General features: G+C 35.4%; 1 protein-coding gene across 1 annotated transcript in view; it reads left to right on the forward strand.

The window, feature by feature from the left end:
• LOC138709526 (juvenile hormone esterase-like) overlaps positions 1–4,694 on the forward strand; it is a 63,769-nt gene extending 59,075 nt beyond the window's left edge. Inside the window, exon 10 of the mRNA XM_069840351.1 lies at positions 2,537–4,694. Within this exon, the coding sequence (XP_069696452.1) occupies positions 2,537–2,711 (175 nt within the window). The 3' untranslated portion in view covers positions 2,712–4,694. The remainder of the gene's footprint in view (positions 1–2,536) is intronic.
• Positions 4,695–19,671: the final 14,977 nt, after the last annotated feature.

The following is a 19,671-nucleotide window of genomic DNA, read 5'->3' on the forward strand; positions in this document are numbered from 1 at the left end:
GTGTATACTTTATATTACTTGCTATATGTTTCAGAAGTTACTGTAATAACATTATAGCATTATGTCCATCTAGAGAAACTACACTTTCCAATGGTGAAATAATAATTAAACAATTTTATTAATTAGCTTCCGATATTACTTCATACAAACACAGAAACATTCTCTTAGGCTATGTTTAATAGCTTTCGATTGTTGTTGTCCAAGGCCCCTTATAGACGAAGTCATTTGTTTTTATTTCAGTACAGCGCCTTAGATGGCGTTGTTATTGTTATTTTAAAACTCATTTATCTCATTAAATATCAGTCCTATCAAAATTTTGTATAGGATAAAAATTACCGGAAATTATTTTTAAAGAAACGTTTGTTATGTAATATTTTTCACGAAAATCAATAATAAGCGAGATATTTCGATTTATTTAATTCAGGCCCCCTTATAACACCCCTTTTAAATAAAGTATTTTGAATTCCATATAGCATAAAATATAAGTTACAACGAACTTAATTTATATTCCAATTTTCATATAAATCGGTTCAGCCATTATCGCGTGAAAAGGTAACAAACATCCAGACAGACAGACGGACATAGAAACAAAAATGAAAAAAAAAGCGATTTTCGGTTTCAGGATGGTTAATTATACATGTTAACACCAATTATTTTTGGAAAATCGAAAATTACCAGAAAAATTTTGGCTACAGATTTATTATTAGTATTGATTTTTTAAATTGTTTTATAATGCTGTCGTACAAAAAATAGCGTATGAAACACGTTTATAATGTTGTTGTTGTTGTTGTTTTCTAATGCCAGGCATTTGACAATAAAGTCATTTGACCTCTTGCACTCCAATATTTTTCAAAGATATTATCATGGCCAGCCACTGAAGCACAGATTTTGAGGTGTTCCGAATCCATTTCTTGGTTTGAGTTGCACAATGGGCAGTTAGGGGACTGATATATTCCAATTCTATGCAGGTGTTTGGCCAAACAGTCATGGCCTGTTGCCAATCTAAATGCAGCTACAGACGATTTCCGTGGTAAATCGGGAATTAACTGTGGATTTTGATGCAGAGAGTTCCATTTTTTCCCTTGTGATTGTGTTATCAAATTTTGTTTGTTGAAGTCTAAGTATGTAGATTTAATAAATCTCTTCACGGAGTAATACGTAGATTTAGTAACAGGTCTGTAAGTAGCAGTGCTGCCCTTCTTTGCTAAAGCATCCGCATTCTCGTTTCCCAGGATTCCACAATGGGATGGTATCCATTGGAATACAATTCTTTTATTGAGTGATATTAATTGAGAGAGCGTTTTAGTTATTTCTGCTGTTTGAGATGAAGGTGTGTGTTTAGAGACTATTGATAGAATAGCTGCTTAGGAGTCTGACAATATAACTGCATTCTTAAATTTACTGATGTGGCATAGAAGATTCCTGAGACTTTCACTTATTGCAATGATTTCTCCATCAAAACTTGTTGTTCCATACCCAAGAGATCTATAAAGTGAGAAGAGACAGCACGTAACACCTGCACTGGCACCTTGTTCTCTGGAGATCAAGGATCCGTCGGTGTATAAATGAAGCCAGTTTTGTGGAGGGTACCTAATATTAATTGTCTCTAAAGACAATTGTTTCATTATTTCAGTGTTTACTTCTGATTTCAGTATTTCTTCTGTTAAATTTAGATTATATTCTATATTTAATGCAGTTAAAGGTTTTGGTTTAATTTGTAGGTTTTCTTTTAAATTCGGGATATTGATTTTCTGTTTTAATTCTTGAACCATGGATATGAAACTCTTTTGAGTTTTCAATCTACAGAGAGGACTGTATGAATGCCAATTGTTTCCTGGTAATCTGATAAGTTTTTCATATTGAATCAGTGCTTTTTCTTCTATTGTCATTTTGATGCTGTTAATATTAGTGAGGAATCTCATAGAATCTATTGGAGTTGTTTTGATTCCACCAGTAATGTAGTGAGTAGGAAAGCTACTGAATGTATCCAATATCAGTGGCAAGCTCTGTAGATGTTTGCAAAATCGATGTTCGTTTCATAAAGCACCATCAGAACATCAAGACGTAGGGTAGAGAAGTTTTATTCACTTTTAATTCATTAAACACGACCGATTTTTACTTTTGATGTGCTTACAGATTAGGCCTATATATTTAATGCTAATAATAACAACAACAACAACAACAACAATAATAATAATAATTGTAAGAATAATAATAAAATTAGTGCCGGAATTCAACCTATGGTCTATTGCTAACAGTAAGTTTCTTTGAGCATCAGTATGGCAAAGTACAACATTAAAAAAAAAATATCACAATCACTATTTTGTTCACAATAACATGAAATAACAGTAAAAGCAATTCAAGTTTTAGTATTAAAATCCCCGCGCACCGAAATTTGTAACTGATGTTTTACGGCGAATGGTAGTGTAATGTGACCCCTTCATCATGCCGTCACAAGATATCGTGCTACAAGTCTACATGAGCACCAGGTGTAGACTTCATGAATTAAAATTCAATTTTTTGTTTCTTTCGACAGCGATCCTACTCCGACATGGAAGCCTGTTTCTTCGCCGGACATGGTAGAGCACGCGCGTCTGGACGCCGAGGGCTTGCACATGGGCCAAAGGCTCTTCAAGGAGCGGGTTGAACTGTGGGACTCGCTGCCCTTGAAGTACAAATACCCACAGTCCGTTGAGAAAGACGAGCTTTAATACACAAGGTCAAACCTAGTCGAATATTTAAAATATTCTCAGGGTCAATTTCTAAGTATTATGTTTCAGATCAAACTTATTTTGTGACGGTATTTTCTACAGACCGGACGTCGGTACTTTCAAACCTCTATACGGTGGAACGGTGTTTCTCAAACTTTTTGAAGGCGGGACCCACTTTTGGGCGACCCCTCCCCGTGTCCACTACGGTACCGGTACTTGACTCCATTTCAAAAATTCAAATCCCTGTAAAATCTTAAACAAGACCAGTGGATACAACCTGGGGTACGATTTTAAAAACAACTTCCTGAGTAAGGTGGTGCTCCTGTTATGGCCATGTTCCAGATATGGCCACCCCCACCCCTATTGTGAGTTAGGGGAGAGTCGGGTAGTATCGGACATCGGGTAGTATCGGACAGTGCGTTTATTTCATCTACCACCATATGGTAGTACCTGAATGACATGGTTACGTTTCTCTATGCGACATCACAGAAACGTAACCGTGTCAATCAGGTACTATCATCGTGTGGTAGATGAAAGAAACTCACTGTCCGATATTACCCGATGTCCGATACTACCCGACTCTCCCCTAATTAACCAAAAAATCCGCTAAATTGCAGCAGCATCCGGTGAAAGGGCATCCTGGTATGTCACTTGATCGTTTTCCATCCAGTCAGGTTGAGCAATATGGCGTCAGTTGCCTGTTTTGCGGTTTTCATGTGACCTCTTCTTATTTTTCTCTGGTAAGTCTCCTTTGTTTTATGCATGTTTTTCAAATACTTGTTTCACGAAAACCATCGTACTCCACTCAGGTTTTAATGTTCTGTTGATTGGTGTTGTAGTTGATGACGTATCTTTTACGAGTTGTTCATAATCGAACGATTTTCGTGAAAGCTTACCTGCTCCTGATATGGCCATATCAAATGCACCATGGCCATATCAAGTTCATTTCACTTTTATTTTTTCACCTGGCAAATTTACATGCCTTATTACGCAAAAATTTTGTATTTTAAACAACTTAATTTTTTTTATGGAAAAACCTGTTTTGACTACACTTTTGAATTATAAAAAAGATTATTAAGTGTCATTTTTATTCATTTTACACCAAAATTATTTAATTTTAAGACAACTGCGCTATCAAACTGAAAACAATCACGATTTGTAGAACATGGAACAAGGGTGGCCATATCATGCGCACATGTTCCTGATATGGCCACTAGGTAGACTTTTGGAATTTGGGACTTTTTGGACAATTAAAGCTATTTTTATGGGAAAGGAAATTGTTTTAAGAAAGTCCTTTAGACTGAGAAAAAAGTTGTTTACATTTTTTTTCAAAATGGCGGCTAGAAAAATTCTCAAACCTTAGCATGGCCATATCAGGGACACCTACCTTATTTTCCTTAAGAAACTCAAAACGACTGCGACAGCCACAGATAGATACAGAATCCGTTGCGTTCAGCTGGCTCAAATTAAAAAAATATATATATCAAGTAAAACTTATTTGAAATATACATCTACTGATGGAATGTTGAAACGAAACTTTTTTTCAGAGCAATGACTAGTTTAGCATCGAAAGAATACCTCGAGTTGCAAAAGAAGCTCTTAAAATTTTTTGATAACATTTGGAACCTGATATTCATGCAAATTATGTTTCTTGTCTGTAATTGCCTCAAAACGAAAGCGAGCAATCTCGAATTTATAAATGATATCACTGTGTGTGTACCAAATACATAATCCAGATTTGAGAGCCAAGTTCTGCAAAACAAGCGCAGTTATATTAATAATTTTTTACTTTAATACTGCTGAAAGATTTTTGGATTTTTATGTTCCCCTCTTTGGTAACCACTGTGGTAGAGTATACCAATAAAACTGGCGGTACTTTCAACTTCTGACCACAACGTTTTGGTTTTTTATCAGCAGGGACCGGATTTATGTGTACTAAAATGTATAAAAACATGTAAATATATTTTGTTATTTGTATCTGAATATTTAATTAAATACTTACTTACGGCCTTTAAGAAACCCGTAGTTCATTACCGCCCTCACAAAAGTCCGCCATGGGTCCCTATCCTGAGCAAGTTTAATCCAGTTTGTACAATCATATCCCAGCTTCCTCAAATCCATTTTAGTCTTATCCTCCCATCTACGTCTCAGCCTCTCCAGAGGTCTTTTTCCCTCCGGGCTCCCAACTAACACTCTATATGCAGTTCTGGATTCGCCCAAACGTGCTACATGCCTTGCCCATCTCAAACGTCTGGATTTAATGTTCCTAATCATGCCGGTGAAGAATACAATGCGTGCAGTTCTGCATTGTGTAAATATCTCCATTCTTCTGTAACTTCATCCCTCTTAGCCCCAAATATTTTCCTAAGCACCTTATTCTCAAACATCATTAATTTCTGTTCCTCTCTCAAAGTGAGAATCCCAGTTTCACAACCATACAGAACAACCGGTAATATAACTGTTTTATAAATTCTAACTTTCAGATTTTTTGACAGCAGACTGGATGATAAAAGCTTCTCAACCGAATAATAACAGGCATTTCCCATATTTATTCTGCGTTTAATTTCCTCCCGAGTGTCATTTATATTTGTTACTGTTGCTCCAAGATATTTCAATTTTTCCATCTCTTCAAAGGATAAATTTACAATTTTTATATTTCCATTTCGTACAATATTCTGGTCACGAGAGACAACCATATACTTTGTTTTTTTGCTATTTACTTCCAAACCTATGTCCTCACTTGCTTCAAGTGAAATTCCCATGTTTTCCCTGATAGTTTGTGGATTTTCTCCTAACATATTCACGTCATCCGCATAGCAGCTGATGTAACCCGTTAAATTCCAGACCCTCTGTGTTATCCTGAACTATGTAATTAAATATGGACATAAAATAAACAAAAATTACTGTTTTCTTTTAATTAAAGTATACAATGATTAGTGTAATATGTTACTATGTAGTCAGTGACTATTCAATGGAGGAGGAAAGGAAGTGGCCACCCTACCCCCCAGTGTTCAACATTAGATGACGTCATGGAATTACATTTCAAATTCACAATGTCTCCTGGGTTTAAATCTAAGTTTATATTCACATTTGAATATCCACAACATCACTGCAACTACTTGAGTTAAATATGTGAACTAATAAAGGTAGGCCTATAATAATTTCAGAACACTCCTTTATTATTTAATTTTGAATACCATCAGTGCCCATTAATTTAGTCGGCTTTGATTTTTTAAATTTATTTACTTACGTACGGTTAAGTGAGATATGGTCCACTTTGCAATACGTCCTGTCTACGAAAATGTCCAACGTTTAGAAATCTCCGCATAGAAAATTCGTCCATGCCATAAAAATGTCCTTACCTGAAAAGTCCACTGTCAGCAAGTCCTCTTCTTAAAAATGTCCTACGTTTAAAAATGTCCACAAATAAATTCGTCCATTTCCGTAAAATGTCCGACAAGGAAAAGTGCAGGGAAAGTGCCGAGAAATTTATTGTCATTTCAATTAGGTTATACATATTACTAGACTTCGTTGAATTGCCACACGCAGCATGCAATCAGGTTGCCGATGTACGGTAGTATAGAGGAGGTGAGCGACCTCCCGGTCTCGTAGTATAAGCAGTTCATGTTATGAGTTGTGACCGGTCCAAATAGAGCAGCTACAGCTATTGAATACCTGTGTAAGCACTTTTGTGGTTGGAATAGTCAAAGCTTAACATTTGTTCAGTGCAGACAAGAATTCAATCAAACATGCCGCGATAAAATACTTACGAATTGCCTGTTTATAGAGGAGTTTGGTACTAAGTATTTTAGTATTAAAGAACACACAATTTTTTGTAAAATATGCAAACAATCTTTAAGAGTGGATAGACGGCGTGATATAAAGAGACATCACAGTCTCCTATATACAGTCGCGAAGCTCAATATGTAGTAAAATGCAAACATGGGTAGTGGCCCACCACTAGGATCGCTACTATAGCCTCATCATCGCAGATCTCTCCCCTAGCAGACGACGAAATATGTTACATTTTCGTTGTCGTGTTCTTTTCGAAAAATTAACACCATTGAAATATTAAATGCATAAAGTTAATTTATTATTTTAATGAAGTATATTAAATTCCACCATAAACTCGAAGATACCTGCAAGAAATAGGTTAATATTATTTTTGTTTGTGCAAAACGAACTGAAATTTACTATAATGGCTTCACTCATTCAAGATTATAGCGATAATTAACTATGAAACCAATAAATATTAATTTGCATTTCCCTTTACAACAATAAAAATGGAAATATGAATTAATGGAGTAACTTACGTGTACCGGTACTTGTAGTGTAGGCTTACGTAGTTAACAAAGTGGGATGAGGTTAAGCAATAATAATCACACCAGAATTGGAAATAAAACGTGATCAATAAATTTTATTGTAACAGACTTTTTCTACGTCTCTAGTAAAGCAACACACAAAAATAACAACAAAATTAACAGCTATAATTAAAAATATATCCTTTGAAGAAAAAAGTAGGCCTAAGCAATAATAATCCCACCAGAATTGAATATAAAACGAAAACGTAATCAATAAATTTCATTAAAACAAACTTAATTTTTCTACGTCTTTAGTAAAATAACACATAAAAATAATAACAAAATTAATAGCTACAATTAAAAATATATCCTCTGAAAAAAAAGTAGACCTAACCTTTATTTCTCTGGAAATTTAGCAGCCTAAGTGACAGAACTTTAACCAGTATCTAATGTCCTTTCGGTTAGACTGAAACATTTCATTGTGAAATTTAAGGATATAATGTATTCTAACAGTCACAAAGAACTTAAAAATTAACAGTTTTGTTTCTGCACAGCATTCTTGTGGAAACCCAAGAACCTTTCTGAATCTTTCAGAAATCGGAAAAAGGATAACTCTGGCCTCTTTCTCTTACTGTTGCTACAATTTATAGCACTACAAACGTCTCCTCCTTGTCCCATATTATTATATTTTAGCCAGTAACATTTTCATTACAACCAATAACGAACATTTCACAAGCATCAATTTGAAATACGCAACGAGCTAGCACTCGATGGAAATACGACACAGTCCAAAGTCAACCGTGGACAGTCTATTGTTTCTAGTTGCTAACCGCTTGGAGCGCTTTATCACGAGATTTGCAAAAAAAACATCTCAAGCTTCGCGACTGTATATAGTAGACTGTGGAGACATTGTGACAGCAGATAACACAATGATAATGATAATACACAATATTTACACAATTTAATAACAAATTTTCTATCATATAATTATTCAACTTATGTTGGTTTAACTTACACTTACTTCTGGTTTTAGTGCAAGTTTTCACCCTATCGCATTTATTTTACACATTCAAAACTTGTTTACATGCTACGATTGAAATTCTCATTTCTTTTCTTTTTTTTTTCCTTTGTTTTTTTAAATTCTATAATAAACAAGTGTATATAAATCGTCCCTGCTACTATATTCATCTAATTATCTTTTACCACAGTCATATTTATATTTAAATTTCAGTTCCTCGTTTACACAATACTTAACTATTTCATGTAATGAATATCGCATAGAGGTTAGCAGATGCCGACAATATGAGAACAAACAGAATAGCTGAATCAGTACATTCTTTGTGTATATGTAGGGCAGTGTCTAACCTCGTGCTTACGCTTGTCAGCATAATCCTCGACGTAGCCTCATTACAGCTGTCAGCTTACTTGTTTAAACACATTATTTGTCAATCTAATTACATGATAACATAAATTCCACTTTAATCAATTCAATCGCGTGCACTCATTTACATTCATTGCTATTATGTTTCTAATACATTTATAACTTAGTACCATCCTGTCAAATTTAAAGAATAATATTTACCAATTTATAACGTCTTAATCTTTTTATCACTTTTTATCAGCTATAATAATTTACGCCGTTATTACCTAATAAATTCATAAACGTATTATTTTCAATTTTATTTATTAAAACTTCGACACTAATAAATCTTATTTATTTTTTTTAATATGTCTACCATTCTTACTTAATTAATTATTAATTTTTCTAATAGCAGGAAAGTTTATTCGTTGTTGCTGCCTATCTCTTAGCGAGTAAATTCTTTCAGTAACTATATCCTTATTCGAATTAGATTGTTCACATCTATTTCTATTAAAATTCCTATGTGTCATTTTACGTCTGAGCAAATGTTCGTCACCTGCATCGACCTCATCGTTTGATCCAGCAACACTTCTCCTTACAGTAGACGTTTCACTTCCTCTCAAGCACCACGAACTTCCATCAGACTGTGTCACCAGATCTTCACTTGCGCTGACCTAATTAGTTGCTCCAAAACCGCTCCTTCTTGCTATACATCCACTCGAGCCCCTCGGACTACCCTCCCTGGTAGCCTGTGGTACACCTCCCCTAACAGCATCCTCTCTTGCTCCTGTAACTTCTTCCAAACTAGGTTTTCCTTCTCCACTATAGATAACACATTGACAGTTTGAAACGATTGGAATTATCTCCGTATTCGGACAAAACTTTGTGCGACCAATCGGAATTCTAAGTGATTTATGTAATATGATGGCGAGTGCAAATATTCCTTTAAGCAAGATAGACAACCATCATTTCAAAACATTTATTGCAAAATACATCAATACAGAACTTCCTTGCGAATCTATAATCCGGCAAAACTATATGCCACTTTGTTATGACCGGATGTTAAGAAAATTTGGATTTTTGTTTATGAATCTACAGATGTTAAGGAAAGATATGTGGCAAATGTTGGGATATTGTCACGTGATGAACCTGGTGAAACATTTCTATTGACATGTGAAGAGTTACAAAAAATGAACAACAAAACCATAGCTGCTTTGTTTGAAAATGCAATGAGCCTTTTATGGCCCAGTGGCATCAAGCGGAAAAATGTTCTTTTCGTTATAGACGCCGCTGGTTTGTACTGAATAATTTTGACTGGGATTATAAAGTTTGAAAAAAGAGAATAATTAATAATTCAATTATTGTTTGGTTGGTTGAAATATGTATGATGGTGAAGAATCTTCAAAGAGTCCTTAATTATTGAAACGGAAGTTTCACACAACCAATTGAGAGGAACTTTAAGTTTTTAGAAATGTCCAGGATAATTTAGATATCCGTCCTGTACAACCAAATAATAAACCAATAACTGATGAAAGATTATATTTCAATGCCAGGTAAGGAATGCAGAGCTCATAGATTGACTTCTTCTCTTGATCCACTTCATCAGCATGTTGTAAATCTCTCACGGATCTGATAGTCGGATCAATAATGATTGCATATCGGCTCTGCGATGTGAACCATCAGTAGAGAGACAGTGGATTTCTTCATGAACTTGCCATTCTAAAGATTTTAGGGTAGAGGCCAATGCGGTTCTAACTCTGTGATGTCTTGTATTAATGAGAAGTTCCTCTTTCGGGCATGATCCCAGCACATGTCCAAGTATTAAAAAAATTCCTCCATTTTTGTATTTAATCTCCTGACGTTTTGGTAATAGATTTCAAGATGATTACTTGATTTGAACATTGTGTGTCTTGTAAAACTAAGAGGCATCCTCCTTAGGTCCTTCAGCTTCACTAGTGGTATTTCCAAAATGTTGTTCGGGCTTCAATTTCCCATACAATGCAACAAGAAGGCCATAAACTTGTGTTATTAATTAATTCAAAATCTTTTTCATCTACAGAGATGTGAACAGATGAATATGTTACCAGCAGTGACTTTAAGTTGATCTGATTCTTATTAAGAGAATCCTCAATGTTTTCACAATTGACATTAGGGCTGAATCTTGACACAAATAATGCTTTTGACTTTACTCTCTCTGGTATAACTTCAAGTGAACTCGATTTGAGTACTCCGACCGCGTGTTTTCTGCTTTTATTTCTCTTCCTCTTTACAATTTGAAAACCATAATAATTGGTGCAATCAGTCGGAGCTGTGACCTCATTATTATTGCTAACATGTTGGTGGCAGGAATAAGAGAACCAGACACTTGAGCTGACAGCAACACCTGACTCAGTAAAAGATTTACTGTAAGATTTCCCAACTTGTCTTACCTTAACCTGTTGACCTACATTAAAGCCAATCTAACTTCATAAGAAATTGTTTGAGCAACAGCACGTAATCCTCCCAACAATGCATAATTAGAATTAGATGGTAAACCTGCAATTATAACAGTGTGTACACCCAAACTAGTACAACAAAGAAAAAACAATAAACCCAACTCAAAAGAAATAAAACCAGTAAAGTATGGAATTACAAATCATACCAACGAAGACAAAAATAATCAAAAAACAGGATCAAAATAATAAGATAAATAATCACTGTTTTAGTAAGGAAGTGATCCCTTACTAAAATTTCGGTCATTTGAGATTTCAATATCACGGTTTCATTTTTAAGTTCCAACGTATCTTTTTTTTTAAGTCTTTGACTTAAAATTATATAATCAACCAACAAATTTAATTACTATCATACTTGCTTCTTACTTATTCTTAACATTAATCGTTTATCAAAAACATCTTTTCTTGAATTTTAATATGAAATATAACCTGCCCACATAATTCGAGTATATCTGAAATCATATCACAAATTGAATCACTATTAAGTCTGACAGTTTCAATCTGAACTGATAATGAGTCCAGGGATGGATGTTTAGGCAATTGAAGCTCTCGTTCCGTTGAAATTACCTTTAATAATAATAATAATAATAATTTATTTATTTATTTATCATTAATATTTGTGTGCTGAACAACAGCCAGAGGCCAATTATAGTTCAGCACAATACACAAACAGAAGATACAAAGGTGCAAAACAAAAATAAATAATATCTTAAATAACAAAAACATACATGAATACAATTGAGTACAAACAGTAAAAACTAATAATCAAAACGAAACTAAACCTTAAAAGGATCTAAATTGTGCCCATGCAAATTGGCATATTTTATGCATCTACAGACTGGAGAAAGTGATTTTGAATTTCGGTTATAAAAATTTTTTTGAAATCTCAAACCTTTTGTAGGAATACGAAGGCTGATATTGTTTATGATAGACTCACAATCAATATCACCCTTGATAACTTTGCAAAAAAATTGATAATCAAGATTTAGACGTCTAGCATAAAGGCTACAACAGTTAAAATATTTACAGGTAATATCATAGTTAAAGTCAGTGGAATTGGGTATATATCGAAAAGCACATAAGGAAATAAATTTTCTTTGAATATTTTCCAATTTAACCGAATCGGTTGAAGTAATGGAATTCCAGGCTACAGATGCATATTCAAGTTTAGAGCGAACCAAAGTAGAGTATAGAATTAATAGTGACTCAGGAGTAGAAAAAGAATAGGTTATAGACCTTATTAAACCAAACATTCTTATTGAATGATTATAAATATATTGAACATGATCGTGAAAGTATAATTTAGAATCGAGTAGTACACCAAGATCTTTTATAGAATTTTTCCTAATAATACAGGCGTTATTAAGAGAATAATTAAATTTTATGGAAGTAGTTTTTCGAGAGTACGAAATGACAAAAGTTTTTGTTTCATTAATTTTCATTCCATTAATGTCAGACCAAAGTTCAATGGAATTAATATCATTTTGAAGAGTTTGGCAATCGGCAGAACTATTTATTGAGCGAAAGATTTTGAGATCATAATAATAATAATAATAATAATAATAATAATAATAATAATAATAATAATAATAATAATAATAATAATCTCTAAGGCCGGGTGCACACAGAATCAGACGCGGCGCGGCGCGACGCGACATTTTGTCTCGTGGTACTTGTCTCCCATTGTTTTCTTATGATGTGGTGCACACAGAATCAGACGCGGCGCGACGGTCGCGGGGAGACACGAAGAGACAATATCGAATGACGGCTTGAAGTTCGTCGCGAGGAGACCGTCTGATGGCTGAAGCGTACTGCGCATGCGTTAATAGCCACGGCCGCGATAGCAAGCTTCCTTGTCTACAGACACTATTGTCAGCGGTTTTCCCGCTAGATCTAGCGTTTTTCGGCGTTAGTTTAGCGGGTAAAATTTATGAAATTTCTATTGCTGATATAGGGATTTAACGGGTATTTTTAGCACTCTCAGCGGCAAAATAATATAATTTTATATTGATAATATAGCAATTTAGCGGTTTCTGCATGGCTTCACAGCGGATTTTTAAGAATCGAGTTGACAACACTGACTATTGTTGCGTAGTAGTCATTCATCATGGAGCTCGATGCAGATAAATTTGTTTGTCTAGTAGAGGAAAGGCCCGTTCTGTATAATCCAACCTTAAAACAATATCATGACAATAATATGGTTTATAAAATGTGGGAGGAAATTGCAAGTGAAATGAAAGCATCAGGCGAGTAATAATTAATAGGCCTAATAATAATAATTTGTACTTAGCTCTACTGCTCTGCTATATACTATCATTCTTTATTGAATTTTAGTACAATTCATTATGGTGACTCGTGAAATAATCATAAACATACAAAATGACGTTTATGTAAGTATTTGTAACATGTAACCTAAAACATTAGGTTCGTTCCAACAAGCGGTTCATGGATCAGTTCATGTACGGTTCCTGTACCATCTTATGCGCATGCGCTAGTTGAGCAGCTGCTATGGGATTGAAACTGGACTGGACGCTGTTGGAACGCTTTCGCGGATCGTTATGTACTTTTCCAGAGATGCTATAACTGTGATCATATTTGCTAAGAACAGGATGCTCGTTTCAAGCTAATTCTAATTGCAGAAAATAGAATTTCGATCATTTTCTATAAAAAGATGACAAAAAGTATGGAAGGCAAGAATTCCGCTAGTTCAATGTCGTGTACTGGGGGACTCTCATCTAAAAATAGTTTTTTTTTTTTAATTATTAATGTATGTACAGTTACCCTTAAAAAGAATGAGACGATTCTTGGTCGTCGGAAGTTGAAGTTCTACAGCGCGGTTCACTCGATATCGACGTAACGATACATAACATGAGAAGTAGTATAAGAATTGTTACAAGGACCACAACAAGGACAAGGACCAGAATAAGGATCACGAAGAAGACTGCCATTTAAGGCCAGGATTTCACAACATAGCTCGAGTCACAAAATATCATTGCTTCACTGTACCGAATGGCAAATGCCTGCTAAGGGACCTACATTCTGGACTGCTGCTGTCACTGTCTTGTCTCCGTAGCTCACATAGTAGCGCGTTGGTTCCGCTGTATAACCGAAACGTCTCGTGTTCGATCCCGGGTAAAACTTTTTTTTTATTGAGGTGTAATTAATTTGTTCAGAGTTCCTCGACTGTCTAATTTGTCGAAAAATATGGAATAAATTATGCCCAATTTCTGGGTTTTACAAGTTGGCTGAACCTCGTCAAAAAAAAAAAAATAAAACTTACTTGGAAGTTAAAAGTATTCTTCCTCAAACAAAAATCATAAGAAACAAAAAGAGACCTGTTAACTTAAAATCTTGTCCACATGCCATCAGCTTCTATTACAGCTCTAAGTCGATCCGGCATGGATGTCACGAGATTGTGAAATAAGTTCTGATCCCCGGCGAGATCTTCCCAGGTGTCAACAACTTGATCCCACAATTCGTCTCGATTTCGAGGGCGTCGGTGGGCTTAGGGACTATCCTTCTCTTTTTCAATTCCACCCATAAATTTTCGATGACATTCAAATCAGGTGACTTCGGAGGCCAATTAGTGATTTAGATCTCGGGTCTCCTTTGAAACCATCTTTGAATGCTTGCAGCATAGTGCACGGGATGGCTATCCTGCTGGAAGAGCAATGTTCCTTCGGGAAAACGTTGTCGGGCGAAGGGAAGGAATATATTTTCCAGAATGTGCTCGTAAGTTCCCGCATTAAACCGGCCATAGATGCTTCTATAACGCCAGGTCCATCGTAAGACATCCACCCCCAACACGATATGCTAAAGCGCCCCGATCTTTCACGTCGGTGCACATAGCGCTGGTCATGTCGGAGACCATCCTCACAATAGACACGGACAGGACCTTCGTAATCACTCGAGATGGTTGTTTCGTCGGAGAAAATTACATTTCTCCAATCGAAATCCACTCGATTGGTAGCGAAGGCAAGACGGTCGACAGCTTGTGCTTCCCCCAATATTTCCATTTGCGCAGCCCTCCGGCTCCTAATACCGCGGTTCCTCAACCTGCTGATCACAGTCTGTGAAGAGCCGGGAAAGTTAGATACTGCTCTTATTTCGTTAGCAGTCAGAAAGGGGTCCTGTCGAACAGTCTCGAATAAGAGAGCATCCTTTTCCAATGAAGAAATCCGCGGACGCCCAGGAATAGGGCGATTTTCGACCTCCCCTAAATTTTGGTAACGATAACCCACCTCGCGGCTGTACTTCAGCAACACCGACCAAACGGCCAGCAGATCTAGCCCCATATCCAGCCTCAACTAGAGCTATAACTCGCTGTCTCATGTCACGTCGGTTCGCCATTACGATGAGAAATGAGGGATGACGATAATACTTTAGTGTAGACAATGACTATTTAGCGTGATATAGAATTATTGAAATAAGAGGCATCTTGCATAGTAAGAGTTAATAAATCAACCCTAAATTAAATATCTAAATAACAGGATATAACAGGAAGTCCAACTGTTGCGAAACTAATCAAATTAAATCTAAGCTGAAGTAGCACAGCCATTGATAAATGTTTTGTACACAGAATTAGACTGAATTCCTATTCGACAGAACCTATAATCAGTAGCTTGTCTGAACATGATAAACAAATCCTAAGTGTTTCCAGTGTCACTGAACAACTTCAAAATATTAATTTAAAAACTAAGAAAGGATCGTAAATGTTGTATCTAATGATTATTTACATTTTGTCTACAAAATGAATCTTGGAAAAACGTATATGATACTGGTACTACTGATATTAAGAGTTAATGTATTGCATTTTTCACTTAATTTCATAGTCACTTCAGTGGATTTTCTCCACTCAATGTTGTGAAAAAATGCACAAGTAGAAACATGTAGATAACGCAGGGACTTCAAAATCTCATGTATTAAAAAGAAGAATCTATATGTAATGAGTTGCAATGTAATGATCCTCATGTTCTTAAATACTACAAGAAGTACAGTGTAATTTATAAAAAATTATGAAAGAGGGAAATAGAATATATTTGAATAGAAAAGTACAAAATTCAGATAATGCAATTAAATCTATTCGGAATATTATTAAATTTAAACTTGTAGATATCCTAAGAAAGAAAATATTTTTTCACTAAAACCAATGATTATAAAGTAGAGGATCCCAAATCTATTGCAAATTCTTTTAACGTATTATAGTATATAGTACAGAAATATTATTGACAACTTAAACATTCAAGATTTTGCAAAAGATACTGCAATTGGTTACTTAACAGATGCATTTAATAATTAGTATTAATATATGTAATTAGTCAATAACTGCAACAGTGCTTTTCCATTCAATCATAACATCAATAATATTGAATGCATACTAAATTAAACACTATTGCAAACACGTAGATAAAATAGTTAAAATTAACTGAAGGTGTGAGAATGAAATAATCTAAAGCCATACTTTTAACAAAAATTGTTTTGTGCGAGTGCATTTCTTACACATATGGGAAAGCTATTAATAAAATATTGTAATAATTACTCAACAAATGACATAGCCTAAGGACTCTAAACCTTTGTAAAAGTTTGTCTATTATTATATATTTTTATAATTTCATTTTAATTGTTAGTTTTTAATATATATGCATTTACATTGTATATGTGTGTGTATAAATGCATTCATTAGATTAACGTTTATAATATTATAACTTGTAATTTTGTATTGTTTGCGATCATTAACACTTAATCTCAGGACTTTGTAAAACTCTATTTCAACGTTACTTAGCTATTTCAACGCTATTTAGACAAAAAAAAAATCGTATAGACTAAGAATCGAACTCGCACTCTTCTACACAACACGCAGAAGTCTTAGCGTCTGAGCTATTGAAACGACATGAAAGCTTTCCTTTCTGTGCGGAGTGTCGATCTAGTCATGAAGGTCCATTGTCGATTTAACTACACGATTTATGTATATATTTATCTTTCATTTACGTAATATTATCATATTTTTTGCAGTTTTTGAAGTGAATTTCGGAACGATGCTAGTAAGAAACCAAATAGCCTGAATTTAAGTAACTCAATATTCGTTATCTTGTGTATCAGTGCTCTGGTCTCCGATCATGTGCAGTGTCTCACATCTGAGACTTAGGAATATTCAATCGTCTCATCCTTTTTCAGGGAAACTGTACGTAATGCATATACCTTAATGTCGTCTATCATCTAATATATTCTCTTGCCCCAAACTTTTGCCCGTTCACCATTCCTTCCAGTGCATCCTTTAGCAGACTGTTTATTCTCAGTCAGTGACCCAGTCAATACCTTTTTCTCTTCCTTATCAGTTTCAACATTATTCTTTCTTCACCTACCTTTTCCAACACAGCTTCATTTCTTATTCTGTCTGTCCACTCTTCTCCATATCTACAGAACCCAGAAACGGTTTCGGAGGGAACGCCCCTCCTGCAAGCGGAGGAAGACATGCGTCATGTGCCATGACTGAATATGCCTATAGAATGAGATGAAGAAGATGAATGATGTGATATGAAATCTAAATTCTTTTTCTACAGGGAAAGGGAAGGCAAATAGACTGTGGAAAAGAAAATTTGAACTCGGCATTTGCCTAAGTAACTGTGGAAAACCACGGAAAAAACACAGTCAGGTTGGTCGGTCCGGGGATTTGAACAGCGGACCTTCCGAATGCGAGTCTCATGCGGAATGCATGAGCCACCTGGCTTGGTAACAATGTGATAACGACTGAAACCATTTTTTGTATAGCCCTACGTTAGGTGCCATGTAAATATGCTTTTATTTATTTATTTTAGTTGGTCATTTTACGACACTTTATCAACATCTTAGGTTATTTAGCATCTGAATGAGGTGAAGGTGATAATGCCGGTGAAATGAATCCGGGGTCCAGCACCGAAAGTTAGCCAGCATTTGCTCATATTGGGTTGAGGGAAAACCCCGGAAAAAACCACAACCAGGTAACTTGCCCCGACCAGGAATCGAACCCGGGCCACCTGGTTTCGCGGCCGTTACTCCAGAGATGTGGACAGTATGCTTTTATGATTATGTAAATTTGTAATACAGGAACTGATTTTGTTGTACATTACAGGAGCTACTCATCTTGATGATCTCATGCGTCTCTTTCCTCAAGACTCTTCATTTCCGAACTCAACGCTAACTGCTTCAGATGAGCGAATAGTGGACTTTATGGTAACTTGGTGGACAAATTTCGCTCGAACAGGGTACGTGTATAATATGTTCTTAGTTTAATAATAGAATATTGTATGTAAAATTATTCAACGTAATAAATTGAGAGGAAAGTATCACATTTAAAATGTTTCTTTTCGGGTATGAAAAAAAATTTAACAATCACATGTACCTATGAGGAGGGAACCCTTCTTCTCGAAATTGGTACAAAAGAGTTTATAATGTCACTTCACTCTTCTTCTTCTTCTTACTTTCCGGTTTAAACACTTTTGTCTGTTTCCGTTCACTGTTCTAACCATCTTGTTTGTGGTCTTCTCTGATCTTCTCGTCCTATGGTCTGTACGATAGAGCTGCCTTTGGATAACGGGAATTTTGCATTCTTTTAGCATGTTTTTTCTATTGTGCCAGAGGAAGAACAATTGCTTATATGCGTCTGAAGTATGATTAGTAGACTTCGTTGAATTGCTGCACGCAGCATGCAATCAGGTTGCCGATGTACGGTAGTATAGAAGAGGTGAGCGACCTCCCGGTCTCGTAGTATAAGCAGTTCATGTTAAGAGATGTGACCGGTCCAAATAGATAGAGCAGCTACAGCTAATGTATACCTATGTAAGCACTTATTTTGCACTACTGTGGTTGGAATAGTCAAAGCTTAACATTTGTTCAGTGCAGACAAGAATTCAATCAAACATACTACAATGAGAGTATTGCTGTTCCAAATAATTGCCCCTGGAATACCCTTACCCCCGCAGCCAGTTTTGACCCGTTGGGGAACGTGGTTGGATGCTGTTAATTATTATGCAGAACATTACGGCAAAATAATGGGGGTAATTGATGCAGTGGATAGCACAGATAGTTCCGCTGTTGCAGCTGTAAATTCATTGTCTTCTGAACAGCTATTGGCAGTTATTTTGTTCATTGATTCTAATTTTAAAATCCTGTCCAAAAGCATCACCCTGTTAGAATAGTCTAAACTACAACTCTCAGAAGCCCTTAATATAGTGGATAAAGTATCACAAACCATTATCCAAAATAACAATTCACTAATTTCAGAAAAAGTGAAATGTAAGTTGAGAAACATTATTGCTAAAAATTCTGCCTATTCACAACTTCGTATTATAAATACTATCAGGTCATGACAAGACGTCTGAAGTTGGTGTACTAAAAAGTAGTGACTTTCCGTTCTTCAAATATGCACCTATTACATCGTGTGATGTCGAATGTACATTTTCCCAATATAAAAACTGTTTAAGTGACCATCGGAGGAGGTTCACTTTGCAGTCGCTCAAAATGTACGTAACTCTTCACTGCAATGAACATATTCAAGGATGATGTAAGTATATTACATTAAATTTTAAGAGTTAATATATCTCACTATAAAATAATTGTGTATTTACATGTTTAGACATTTCCTACTTCAATGATCATTCATTATATTTCTTGAATGCAGGATAGAGATTTCATTGTAACCGCAGTATACTGCTCAGTGTTTACATCAGAGGCATACTCCATCCTTTGCACGCCCCCTTCTCATACAGTCTATACCGTGTGTGAAGTAAACCTTACGATTCTCGTGGCAATTCCACGAAGTCTACTGATTA

The sequence above is a fragment of the Periplaneta americana genome, chromosome 11 (genome assembly GCF_040183065.1).
Source record: "Periplaneta americana isolate PAMFEO1 chromosome 11, P.americana_PAMFEO1_priV1, whole genome shotgun sequence".
In the NCBI taxonomy this organism is placed as follows: Eukaryota; Metazoa; Arthropoda; class Insecta; order Blattodea; family Blattidae; genus Periplaneta; species Periplaneta americana.